The sequence below is a fragment of the Harmonia axyridis genome, chromosome 3 (genome assembly GCF_914767665.1).
Source record: "Harmonia axyridis chromosome 3, icHarAxyr1.1, whole genome shotgun sequence".
Classification (NCBI taxonomy): Eukaryota; Metazoa; Arthropoda; class Insecta; order Coleoptera; family Coccinellidae; genus Harmonia; species Harmonia axyridis.
In genome coordinates this window covers 60623301-60637019 of record NC_059503.1, presented here as the reverse complement: position 1 = coordinate 60637019, position 13719 = coordinate 60623301, and the positions used below count along the sequence as shown (strand labels likewise).

Here is a 13719-nt window from a genome sequence, read left to right as displayed (position 1 = left end):
AATGCCCAAATACAGGTTTATATGAGTTCATAGCTGGGTCTCTCAAATTCCAAAATTAGTATAATAAGCTTTTTCTAAGATGACTTGACTATAAGTCTTCTCTCATATATGCCTTCGTCCGCCTCGATTACCGCGAAAGCAGACTATTTCTTATTTGAGCGATTTCGTTCGCTATTATCCAACAGACATAATCACGTAACCACTGTACGACTACACCACCTCACGAAAATATCGATATATAGAACTTCATCACAGCACTCACGAGTCCAATTTCAAAATCCCTTATCCGAGTGAAATAGAATCCAAAATAAGCATCTAATTTCATTCGGAATGGAAGCTTTATTCCATCTCTCGCGAGAAGCCTCAGATAAATTGAATTTGAAATGAAATAAGGAACCGAAATGGTAGAATGACGATTCACTTATTTTCTGTTTCGAAAAGATTAGATAATTTTGATTGCCATTTATGCCGTTTCGATAAAAGAGGAGGTACCTAATAATCTGCAAAAATTAGAGGCTAATAAATTTCAAAGATTCGTGAACCTCTATTCATCTTATAACGTTTTATTGTATACCGTTTCTCTACTGAAGATCAAAGTAAATGAGAAATTAATCACAGTAATCAAACCAAGCGCATTCATTATTTCAATCAGTGTCGCAATGGGATGGGCCTCATTTATTCTTGTCTCCAGAATTTTGGGTTGAAATGAAGGGAAATCTTCTCTAATTTTTGATAGGTATTTATTTAGAGATAAAAAAAATAGTTTTGGCATAATAAAATGAAATGAATGTCAGCAATCTCTCTTCGGTAATGTCCAGCGTAGTGTACGATAAAAATCGGTTCAGGTGTGTTCAAGTTGAAGTAAATTTTGTATCCTAGACGATTTTTAAGTCTAACATAAAGTCCATTCGGGTTCCACCAGATGGCGTTAGAAGAATGAGACTTCGTACTACAAAAACTTTCGTGACAGTTTTGTGATTAGTTGACTCAGTTTAGTTTGAGCGCGGGTCAAAGATGAACAGAAGTAAAGAGAAAATACTCTATATTTCACAGTTTTTCTTCGATGAAGGCGGAAATGCTAACCAAGCGGCTGAAAATATAAATAATGTTTATGATGCTGATACTGTAACAGCAACTCACGCGCAATTTTGGTTTCGTCGATTCCGGTCCGGTAATTTCGATGTCAAAGATACACGACGCACTGGGAGGCCAATTGTCGAAAACGTCGATAAAATCATGTTCATTGTCGACTTCGACCATTATAAAGGGTGTTTTTTTTAGAGCTATAGAACTTTAAATTGCAATAGAACAACGATGGATTATTCGATTGACATGAATTTCATTTATCCGCAAGATAATCTTGTGGCATTACATTCTAAATATGATTTCTGGCATATGACCGCCACGGCTGGCTCGGATGTAGTCCAATCTGGACGTACAATTTTCGATGACTTTTCCCAACATTTGTGGCCGTATATCGGCAATAACACGGCGAATGTTGTCTTCCAAATGGTCAAGGGTTTGTGGCATATCCGCATAGACCAATGACTTTACATAGCCCCATAGAAAGTAGTCTAGCGGTGTTAAATCACAAGTTCTTGGAGGCCAATTCACAGGTCCAAAACGTGAAATTAGGCGTTCACCAAACGTGTCTTTCAATAAATCGATTGTGGCACGAGCTGTGTGACATGTTGCGCTCCTGGACATCATGGTTGTTCAATTCAGTAATGAAAAAGTTAGTAATCATGGCTCTATACCGATCACCATTGATTGTTACGTTCTGACCATCATCGTTTTTGAAGAAGTACGGACCAATAATTCCACCAGCCCATAAAGCGCACCAAACAGTCAGTTTTTCTGGATGTAACGGTGTTTCGACATACACTTGAGGATAAGCTTCACTCCAAATGAGGCAGTTTTGTTTGTTGATGTAGCCATTCAACTAGAAGTGCGCTTCATCGCTAATGGATGTAGTGCGCGATACGTATTCCGCACAGAACTATTATTTTCGAAATGAAATTGCACTATTTGCAAGCGTTGTTCAGGCGTGAGTCTATTCATGATGAATTGCCAAACCAAACTGAGAATAAATCACTTGACAGCTGTTCAATCGGTCGCCATCTTGAACAGTAATGCCAACTTAAAGTTATATACCTCGAAAAAAAACACCCGTTATAAGCACTGTTTCGATTGCACAATAAACCGTTTGGGACCATTTGCATAAGGCTGGTCTCAAGAGTCAAGAAGAAGCTCGATTTGTGGATACCACACGAGGTAACGCAAAAAACCTCATTGACCGAATTTCTATCTGCGAATCGCAACAAAATCGATCCATATTTGCAGTGGCTGGTGACTGATGATGAAAAATGGATCACCTACTACTAAGTCAAGTAAAAATGGTCGTGGTTGAAACTCAGTGAGCCGGCGGAACTGTGGCCAAGCTAGAATTTACGGCTAGGAAGGTTCTGATGTGCGGTTGGTGGGTTTAGGAAGGAATGATCTACTATGAGCTATCTACGACACAACTATTAACTCGGAACTATACTGTCAACAATTGGACCTTCTGAAGGTAGCAATCACCCAGAAGCGGCAAGCTTTGGTCAATAGGAGAACGCCAGGATACCTACTTCGATAGTGATTCGCCAGAAGCTCCGAGAGCTTGGTTGGAAGGTTTCAATGCATTCACCTCATAGTTCTGACAATTGCGAACAATTTTGCTGGTGAAAAATTCGCTTCGACAGAGGGTTGTGGCAATGGACTGTCTCAATTTTTTGCCAATAGGGACGAGGGCTTCTATGAGGGAAGCATAATGATATAACCTTCAAAATGGTAACAACTTATGGAACAAAACGGCGCATATTTGACTGAAATCGGATCATTCCAATTATGGTAATTGAAGCCTTGTTTTTCATGGAAATTAATGAATTTCTTTTCATACACCTCATATAAAAAAAACGAATGAAATATTCAAAACAGTTATTAAAAAAATGAAACAAACAACAGAAACGAACTCATTTTCATTTAGATAAAAAATAATTATATTGTCAATCAAAAGTAAAATTTTTTTTACCAGTGTTGTCGTGGGTGCCAAGGCGTCAATAATAGCATTATGATCCAAATCACATGACAAAGAATATCTGTTATTTTTCTTTCAACAACTTCAAACACAATCGGCAGATCTTGACTGCTACTAACAATTCAATTTGGGTTATTATCTTTCCACAATATTTTTTGTTTGATATCCAATACAGATTAGGTATCGTTCAAGTTCCATATAGTAGATTTTCCACTGCTTTTTGCAATATTTAAGGCAAGAACTTCAGTAGAAATCGATCCTGGAATGATTGAACGATATGTCCAATTGGAAAAATTTTAGATTGGAATAAATGTAATACTGAAAGGTGTTGACCCTTCTGAATAGGATTTCTTCAATTCTAATATTTTTTTTAGTTCGTTTACACGATTAGAACTATTGGAATTAGGCCACCAATTTGGACTAAGCCAACGTTTTGTCTATTTTGAATTCATCAAGGCTATAGAAAAAACGAACAAAATAGATAATATTCATATATAAATTCAAATATACAGTAACACTTGTTACTGTATATTTCCAATATTCTCTGTATTCAGATCAGGGCCGGTGCGAGCAATTTTGGCGGCTGAAGCAAAGAATTTATTGGCGCCCCTGCTGAAAAAGTATCAATAAACACCCCCCACAAACAAAAAACCTGCCTCGATGATAATTCGAAATTTTTGATTTCTCTAGCGATTTTGCTAATCGTTTCCACTGGGTTTCTTTTTTTTTCGGACATTTTTACCTACAATAAATTCCTGAATTTCTTCGACGTCGATGAATAATGCGTAAGTAATATATCTGATTCTCACATTCACAATCGATTACATACGATCGATGAAAGATTACCTATTACACCACAAGATACAAAGGGCGGTAAGGCATGCAAAGCTTCGAAAACTAAATGGGATTAAAGACATATGTTCCGCTGAAAACATTTAGCATTAATCAGTAACTAGTTTCGAATTCAGAATCGTAGGAATTTTCCATATGTTGAATGTGTAAACAATTTTCACGTAAGTGTTGTTTTTCGTCTTTGTGAAATACATTTCATCCCTCATTCAACTAGGGTAACAGGCAATGCTGCTTATATTGGTTGGGTTGCCATGTGTTATTTATTGAACAGGCGGTTTAGTAAAGACGGTTTGGAGATTTTTATTGCAGGAAATGTTGATAAACTCAGCAAAGTGGACCAACCTCATGTTGTTTTTAAGAATCAAAACTATATTTTTTCAGAAATATCAAAGGGCGGCCAGAAATTGGGCTAAACTGCCGCTCATCGAAAAGAGGCGCCTGAAAACAGTCGCTTCACTCTTTCACCCCTAACGCCGGCCCTGATTCGGATTAATTCATCTGTATTCGACTTAATGAACTTGATGAGCAAATATTTCAAACTTTTACTCTGTTACTTTTCATTTATACATTTGTGTGACTCCAACTTATACCTATTTCGTTTGTTTTCTCTGAAGCCTTGATAAAGTCAGAATGGACGAAACGTTGGCTGAAATCAAATTGGTCTCCTAACCCTGTATGTAAATGAAATGATAGTTATTGAAAATTAACAATTTCTTTTCTGTTGAACAATATTCGCTACTGAAAAAGAAAGAGAAAGTTTCCAATTGAACACCTTTGATTTTTTTCTAATTTAATTTCTTCCTTGGAAGTTTCGGAAGGAGGAAATCTTCCAGACGCCGCCGTTTCATTAGCAATCTGGAAATCCAGTTTCTTTCGCAGGTGATGATCAGGGACTGAAAATAGTTTCTGCTTGGCTTTTCCGGAGTTTCCGACAGATCTTGAGAACTCTTCAGAAACTCCACGAAGGGGAAATGGATGGGGTTTACTATTATTTCGATATTAAACTTGTTCCATTATTTGCAATGACGGTTCAGTTTTTGAAACATAAATTTGAATTACCATTAATGGGTGCAATTGTACCTAAGTGTCCTGATTTTATTAATTTCAATTCCATTTGTTCATCTTCATATAATTTAATTTTTGTAATGTTTGGATGTGGAATTTATTTTCTATAACATAGCATAACATTACATTTTCTATTACATAGAAGTTATTTGATTAGTAACGGGTGTTTTTTTCGAGGTATATAACTTTAAGTTGGCATTTTTGTTCAAGATGGCGACCGATTTAACAGCTGTCAAGTGATTTATTATCAGTTTGGTTCGGCAATTCATCGTGAATAGAATCATGCCTGAACAACGCTTACAAATAGTGCAATTTCATTTCGAAAATAATGGTTCTGTGCGGAATACATATCGCGCACTACGTCCATTTTATTTTGTTTAGCGATGAAGCGCACTTCTGGTTGAATAGCTGCGTCAATGAACAAAACTGCCGCATTTGGAGTGAAGCTAATCCTCAAGTGTCGAAACACCGTTACATCCAGAAAAACTGACTGTTTGGTGCGCTTTCTGGGCTGGTGGAATCATTGGTCCGTACATTTTCAAAAACGATGTTGGCCAGAACGTTACAGTCAATGTTGATCGGTATAGAGCCATGATTACTAACTTTTTCATTCCTGAATTGAACAACCATGATGTCCAGGAGCTGTGGTTCCAACAAGACAGCGCAACATGTCACATAGCTCGTGCCACAATCGATTTATTGAAAGACACGTTTGGTGACCGCCTAATTTTCCGTTTTGGACCTGTGAATTGGCCTCCAAGATCTTGTGATTTAACACCGCTAGACTACTTTCTGTGGGGCTATGTAAAGTCATTGGTCTATGCGGATAAGCCACAAACCCTTGACCATTTGGAAGACAACATTCGCCGTGTTACTGCCAATATACGGCCACAAATGTTGGAAAAGTCCAGATTGGACTACATCCGAGCCAGCCGTGGCGGTCATATGGCCAGAAATCATATTCAAAATGTAATGCCACAAGATTATCTTGCGGATAAATAAAATTCATGTCAATCAAATAATCCATCGTTGTTTTATTGCAATTTTAAGTTCTATAGCTCTAAAAAAACACTCTTTAGCAACTTACATTTGCTTTGAAAATTCTCGTTGCTCCGAATTCTTTATTGATTAATGGACCGACCTTTTCTTGTTATAAAATTGATTTTATTTTTTTTACTTTGATTCGTTCAAATCGTTGAAGCATTTTTTGTTTATCATTAATAATTCTCTATTTTTGATACCTTTCAATAGCGAAAACTTAAATTTCATTTATATTGTTTACAGAAATGTACTGATAATTTTCAGTCCAGAGGCGTATTTACGCGGTCTTCAGTAATTCATGAGAATTTTCATATATTATTCAGAGACGTAACCTATGAGGCGGCCAGAATCATCACACTCTCTCTTAGGTGCGTCATTTCATCTAATATATATACAACAGGAATTCCAAAATTGAATATATATTACTGTCTGTTTCTGGTTTTATTTTGTTTCAGATTGTTACGTGAATCATTTATTATGATTCACTATTGAGTTTTATACAGGGTCCTGCAATAGTTTGTTAGGCTTCCATAGCTTCCAAACCAGATGTTTTAGGAATTTAGTTGAAAAGCATTCTTTGTACACATTTGAAAAACTCGAGAAAAAACAATTTTAAATACTTCATATTTGGACATTGATAACGGACACCTTGTATAAGAGAAGTTGATCATTTAGGAACGATGACTAGGCAAATTCTCAAGTTAAAAGAAATTATGATCAAATTAATGTTTCTATCGCTTCTGAAAATCGGTAAAGGGCTTTTACCAAACTTCTGTTCCGTCGAAATTTTGCAGTTTTTTCTGAATAAGATCCATTCCGTTGGAAAAATATCTCTAATATTACGCATCACGATAGAGGTATTGAAGAGCATTGAAAATATGCGAACATATAAGGGGTGTTCCATTTAAAAAATCACTCATTTGTTGAATAATTCTATTTTGGAACACCCTGTATTTCAGAAAATAATTTCCAGAGATGCAGAATTGAAAGTACAAAGGGAATGCTTCTCAACTCAATTCCTAAAACGTCTGGTTTGGCAGCTATGGAAGCCTAATGCACTATTGCACCATATTTTCTTAACACTCAATCTAATTACAATGGCAGGTTGACTTATTATTATTATTATTGCGATCGTTGCGACTCTGTTACTCCTCCTTCGCTAAAGTAGGTTCAAATAAAATTTCATAGTAATATCTTATAAAATATCAGTTTTCGAAAAATTCAATAACGTCATTGTATTCTACGTAAGTTGCTGAGAGAATATTTTTACCGAAATAAAAAATTTCAACAGAACAAAAGTTAAAGCAAAATTTCGAAAATGGACATTTTCGGAAAACACCAAGTAACTATGTAACCAAGTAACTATGTAACCTATGGAGATGAAGTTCCTCATGTAAATTTACCCTCCAGATACCGACATCTGTTTTCGTCAATCTAGTATACAAATAGGACTTCCCTCTCAAAAATGTTCAATTTGGCACACTATAAATATGCATGATGTAGGATCTTAAGTTGAAAAGAACTTTGGAACAGAATCATCGAAACAGAAGCAGATTCAAAAACTTTGAACATAACTTCAGGATAGGCATAATTATTTCAGAGATTGTTCCCCAAAAACGAGTGTTATTCAAAATTCAGTAAATGGATTTACAATGATTCAATTACATAATAGTTCCATAACTTCAAATCTTATAACAGAATTTCTATTTTATCAATTCTCCGTAATTGATCACAGGCAAGCAACTGAAGAAGTCTGCCAAGTCCCCACATTCCTTAGCTGGTTTCATGTTGTCAATGCATTCATCAGCTTTAATTTTCTGTTCATCGTTCCAACCGAAATCGTCGTAACCTTCTTGCAGCATCTCCTTGATAATGACACCATTCTCGTCGAACATTCCTTCGCTTTCGAATCTACATTTCATAAAACACAGAATTTTGTCAGATATTTTGTCTGTCCTGAAAACCTTGACCTCTTCCTTTGTCACGCTAGCTTCTTCCATACATTTAACCATAAGCTTTTCTTCTTCTTCGCTCGAATCGGTCCTAACCTATAATACCAGCAGTATTAGATTAGAGTTCGATTTGGTGAAGGATTTATGACAGGAATTATGATTGAAATATTTATTTCAGATACCCTGAAAAAGCATTATTGTCTAATGTGTAGACATCAATTTCACCCTTGGAGACCACATAACTCTATATAAATGGTATTAAAGGGAGCAATTGGAGTGAAAATGAAAAAGGGGCCAGCGTTTTCTTCATTTTTTTCAATTCATAACTCCAATTTCATTGAAAAATCATAACAAGATAAAAGGAAATAATCTGATATATTGGGTGTAAATAAGTTTCAACAAACAAATAAAGGAAAAAATTGAATGTTGTGTAATAACCCCCCAATATTTCCAAAATATAAAATTGCAAAGGCAAAGAACGAAAATTTTCACACGAAATGAAACAAAAATCAGTTCACTTTCCTTGGAAATCCACACGGCAGTAAAAAATCGGAAACTTTAACGGTTCAAGAGTTTATTATCTCTTTCAAGATGAGTACTTTTATTGCACTAGGAGCACGTCTATGTCCGAGGTTCATTATTTTCCTTTATCTATCCGCTTTATCCGCATCTTTTTTGTCATCTATGATTTTTGCATTCGTCATCGGTATACACATCGTTTGTTTTCGGTTTTTTTTATCATTCTCATCACAAGATTTCAATACTGTAGTTATCAAAGAACTGAACTGAGTAATTTGCATAGAAAAATTGTCTTGGATGTGTTGTACCATATATTGTGTTTCATTCAAATGCAATTTATTTCTGAAAACATCTGGTTTCAATTGACTATGTCCACACGGTGTTACTAAATTGGAGGTACAAATGAAAATGACAGATTTCTCGGATCATTTTAAGGAAAAAAGTTCCTTAGCATCAGACCCAGACCCCAAATACTTTGGTTTTGAGATACAGGTATTAAAGTTTGAGTTTTTCCTCATAGAACCTTCCTTTCACAAGATATTTAATTTGAATTGGCCATAGATATTCCAATTCAAAGTTTTCATCATGTAATATGCTAATTCTGAATGCAAATCTATAGGGTGAAATTATTTCTTGAAAGGTGCCTGATTCTTTTCTCCAGAAAAATATTTTGGTGAACCGCTGGTAGTTTAAAAAAATGTGAAAAGAAATTCTGGTCCATTTCTACACTTTTTCGTTTATTATAGTTTTGTCGTATTTGCAAGCGATTTTGAGAAAAAATTTGAAAACTGCTCTCTAGTAATCCTCAGAAAAATCCAAATTATTATAAAAATCCAGCATCCAGCTACTTTATCTATCTTTATCTACTCTATAGCGAAGATTAATAAAGATTTTATCAACTGATATAAGCATCACTAAAAAGTACGACACACTAGAAACACCCTGTATCTCGAAAACAAAGCGTTTGCGTGCTCATATTCATGGGACTTTTTTCTTGAAGTTAATCAGGAATCTCTCATTTTTCAACCGAATTGGTAATAAAAAAAATTATTTTCAGTGATTTGGTTCAAATTGAGTTATCAACCTCTTTTTCTTACATTACAGATATGAGTTAACATTTCTAGATTTGTATGTTATCAATGAAATATTTCATGGTATTTTGTGGTGTAAGTAAATTCATTCTGAATTTACGCAAAAAAATTTTTTGATTTGGATATGTGACCCCATTCATAGATAATTATAACGGGTGTTTTTTTCGAGGTATATAACTTTAAGTTGACATTACTGTTCAAGATGGCGACTGATTTAACAGCTGTCAAATGATTCATTCTCAGTTTGGTATTGCAATTTATCATGAATAGACTCACGTCTGAACAACGCTTGCAAATAGTGTAATTTTATTTCGAAAATAATGGTTCTGTGCGGAATACATATCGCGCACTACGTCCATTTTAGCGATGAAGCGCACTTCTGGTTGAATGGCTACGTAAACAAACAAAACTGCCGCATTTGGAGTGGAGCAAATCCTCAAGTGTATGTCGAAACACTGTAACATCCAGAAAAACTGACTGTTTGGTGCGCTTTATGGGCTGGTGGATTCATTGGTCCGTACTTCTTCAAAAACGATGATGGCCAGAACGTTACAGTCAATGGTGATCGGTATAGAGCCATGATTACTAACTTTTTCATTCCTGTGTTGAACAACCATGATGTCCAGGAGCTGTGGTTCCAACAAGAAGGCGCAACATGTCACACAGCTCGGGCCACAATCGATTTATTGAAAGATACGTTTGGTGACCGCCTAATTTCACGTTTTGGACCTGTGAATTGGCCTCCAAGATCTTGTGATTCAACACCGCTAGACTACTTTCTGTGGGGCTATGTAAAGTCATTGGTCTATGCGGATAAGCTACAAACCCTTGACCATTTGGAAGACAACATTCGCCGTGTTATTGCCGATATACGGTCACAAATGTTGGAAAAAGTCATCGAAAATTGGACGTCCAGATTAGACTACATCCGAGCCAGCCGTGGCGGTCATATGCCAGAAATCATATCTAAAATGTAATGCCACAAGATTATCTTGCGGATAAATAAAATTCATGTCAATCGAATAATCCATCGTTGTTTTATTGCAATTTAAAGTTCTATAGCTCTAAAAAAAACACCTTTTACATGTCTGGTGGTGGATAATGAATTGAAAGAGTCTTATAGAAATAAAATGTTCATTGTGTCGATGTCTGAGAAAGCCAAGCAAATATAAAGGATAGAAAAAAAAATCATATGTTAAATGCGCATAAGTTCCTAAAGACCATAATAGTGGTAGAGCTATATAAAGATCGGTCCTTTGCAATCAAAACATTATGGAAAAGTGAAACTTTCTTCGACGGTTTTAAAAATATGTATGATGATTTTGTTCGATGAAACAATCAAATATAAAAATTTTATAAAAACCTTACATGGCTTGTCACCATAAACAAAACCAAAATGGTTGAATAAGAAATCGCTTGTACGAAGAACATGATGATCACATTTCATGCAACTGTTCGATTATCGGGAAGTAAGAACTTCGCGGGATTTTATATGGCTGGATAAAGAGGTGTAAATAATTGAAGTGATTAGAATCATTACAAATCATTATAAGCTACAATTTCATATGCAGAGGAAATTGCTGAATTGTATTGAAATGAGTTTCCATGAGAGTTATGTACACAAACGTCCCACCGTAATGAAAATAAGTACTCGGATGTAATTCGATCATAACAAGAATCAGTGAAGCAGGAAGAATAATAGTTACTATAATTAAGAATAATATATAATATTACATAAACAATTGAGATGAAAAAAAATTTAGTTCTTCAGAATTTAGTTCATTCATAAATCCATTCTGTTCAGGATGAGGGTGTTAATCTTCTCAATTTACTCTTCGGATTAACAAATTGTACCCTCTTATGCATGAAGAACCTCCAAACGTCTGTATAGTTTTCGAATTTTAGTCGCCACTGTCGTTAAACCTATACATTAGGGAGACCGAAACTAGTTGACTACAGGGTAGACCATAATTCAATATTCCGCCGTTGAAATTTTACCGAATATTGTAACATACTGACATACAGGGTGTCTCGAAGCTATGATACTAAATTGATACAGAAGATTCGTCTCGAAAAAAAATAGGATTTTTTTAATATTTCTTTTCTCAAAAAAGATGTATATGAAAAATTAAAGGTAATTTTCATGCATGCAGTGATTCAGAATGAGTTTTTGTTATAATTTTTATTCAGTTTTTGTTTTTTACAAGTAAATATTGGTTCAACTATTTTGATGTTATTTTGTTGTTATCCTCAGATCTTCTTTTTGTTTAAGATCCGGAATTTTCATTCCCTACGCTTTTAATTTAATTTCTCCTATTTTCTGCTGTTGTCTGATCGGAAGGCTTTCCTCCCTACTTCTTGTCACGTTTTTCTTCTATTTAGTTCTTTGAAAGAGGTATTTCCTCTTATCTGTCATTCTTATTTCGATTTGTAGTATCTTTCTTAATTCCTTATTCTCGTGCTCTTTCAGCGTCTCTTTTGTCTTCTTTCTTTGTTTATTGACTATTTCCTCGATAGTTTTAATTCCCAGTTCTTCTCTGATTTGTTGCTTAGTTATAAACCATGGGGCGCCAACCGCTATTCTTATTACTGAATTTAGTGTACTTTACAACTGATCATTATTATTGTCTTTCGTATTGTACCAGGTAACTCCTGCATACGTAATGCTTGGTATTAGCCCTATTTTTATTATCTTCAGCTTGTTTTCTAAAGAAAATTTACTTTTAGGGTTGAGCAGCGGGTACAATCTGCCGTGCAATTGCCTTGTATTCTTTCTGTTTTCTTCTATCTGTTTGTTGAAATTCATTCTTTCGTCCAGTATTACTCACAGATATTTTGCTTCCTTTTTCCATTCTATCGTCTGGTTTTCTATTTTGACGTTTCCTGCTTTCTCTTTCTTTACTGTTGTTCCACCGAAGTAGATTCTTGAAGTATTCCATCAGTGTATCTAGGTCTATCTGTAACTGCCTAGTGATTGTTTTTCCCATTCTACTGTGATAGTATATGGCGGTGTCATCTGCAAACTGGGCTATCTTGCATCTATTCATTTTCGGTATGTCTGCCATGTATAAGTTGAACAGCAGCGGTCCTATCGCCGATCCTTGGGTAAATCCGGCTTCTATTTCTCTAATCGTTGACCTGGTACTATCGATATTCACCCTAAAGTTTCTATTTGCCAAGTACGATTGTATCAATCACGTAAGTTTGATTGGAAATTTCATAAACTTCATTTTGTAAATCAGACCCTGATGCCACATTTTATCAAATGCCTTTTCTATATCCAAGTAAATTGCATTGGTATCTGTAGAGAGGTTCATTTGCTCCTTAATATTTTCCGTTATTCGTACCAGTTGATGAATCGTTGAATGATCTTTACGAAACCCAAACTGGTAATCAGGAATTATTTTCTTTTCTTCTACGAAATATGTCAGTCTTCTCTGGATTAATTTCTCTACCACTTTACTAATTGCCGATAATATGCTTATGGGTCGATAATTCGTTGGATCTTTTTTGTCTTTTCCTTTCTTCCAAATTAATATTGTATCCACCGTTTTCCATTTGTTTGGATAATAAATATCCTGTTTCAAGTATGAATCTGGCTATTTCAACGATTTTATCTCGAGCTTCTCTTGATAAGTTTTTAATTGCTTGATTGAGTATTCCGTCCGATTGATGTTTGAGAAATCAGAAATTTTGAAGCCAGATATTTCTGTTGCTTCGGAAACATTTCACATAATTGGATATGTTCCGGTTTCCTACATAATAATGTTTATTGGAGCAATTGTAATTGGCTGAAATAACGTATCATTTAGGTACCTCTTTTTTTTGGCAGTATATTGTGCCAATACTCAATTCCAACTAAAAATTGTACTAATGGCTGACCATCAGTAACCGAGCAGTTATTTTCATATATTAATATTGATTGAATATAAACAATCCTAATAATCTTAAATCTCAATCTTGAATTTTTTTCACTAAAAACTTTCAACTTAAAATGAATTCAATGCATCAACTGTATCTTTAAGAAGTTAATATTGATTGTATGAAACTAGAACTTCATTTGACTGTAAACTTTTCAAAATGATCAAATAAAGCTTCGAAATTAATTTTTCCAATTCCAGTT

General features: G+C 35.0%; 1 protein-coding gene across 1 annotated transcript; it reads right to left on the bottom strand.

The window, feature by feature from the left end:
* Positions 1-7643: 7643 nt before the first annotated feature.
* LOC123676376 lies at positions 7644-11114 on the bottom strand. Its single transcript, XM_045612251.1, has 2 exons — positions 10965-11114; positions 7644-8082 (listed from the first exon to the last, which is right to left on the bottom strand). The coding sequence occupies exons 1-2, from the start codon at positions 11025-11027 to the stop codon at positions 7738-7740; spliced, it is 408 nt and encodes a 135-aa protein (XP_045468207.1). The 5' UTR covers positions 11028-11114; the 3' UTR covers positions 7644-7737.
* Between the last annotated feature and the right edge of the window lie 2605 nt (positions 11115-13719).

Coding starts and splice junctions, on each gene's coding strand:
- LOC123676376 (XM_045612251.1), bottom strand. CDS start 11,027: ATGTTCTTCGTACAAGCGATTTCTTATTCAACCATTTTGGTTTTGTTT. Junction 8,083..10,964: donor TGTTTATGGTGACAAGCCAT/GTAAGGTTTTTA, acceptor CTGGTATTATAG/GTTAGGACCGATTCGAGCGA.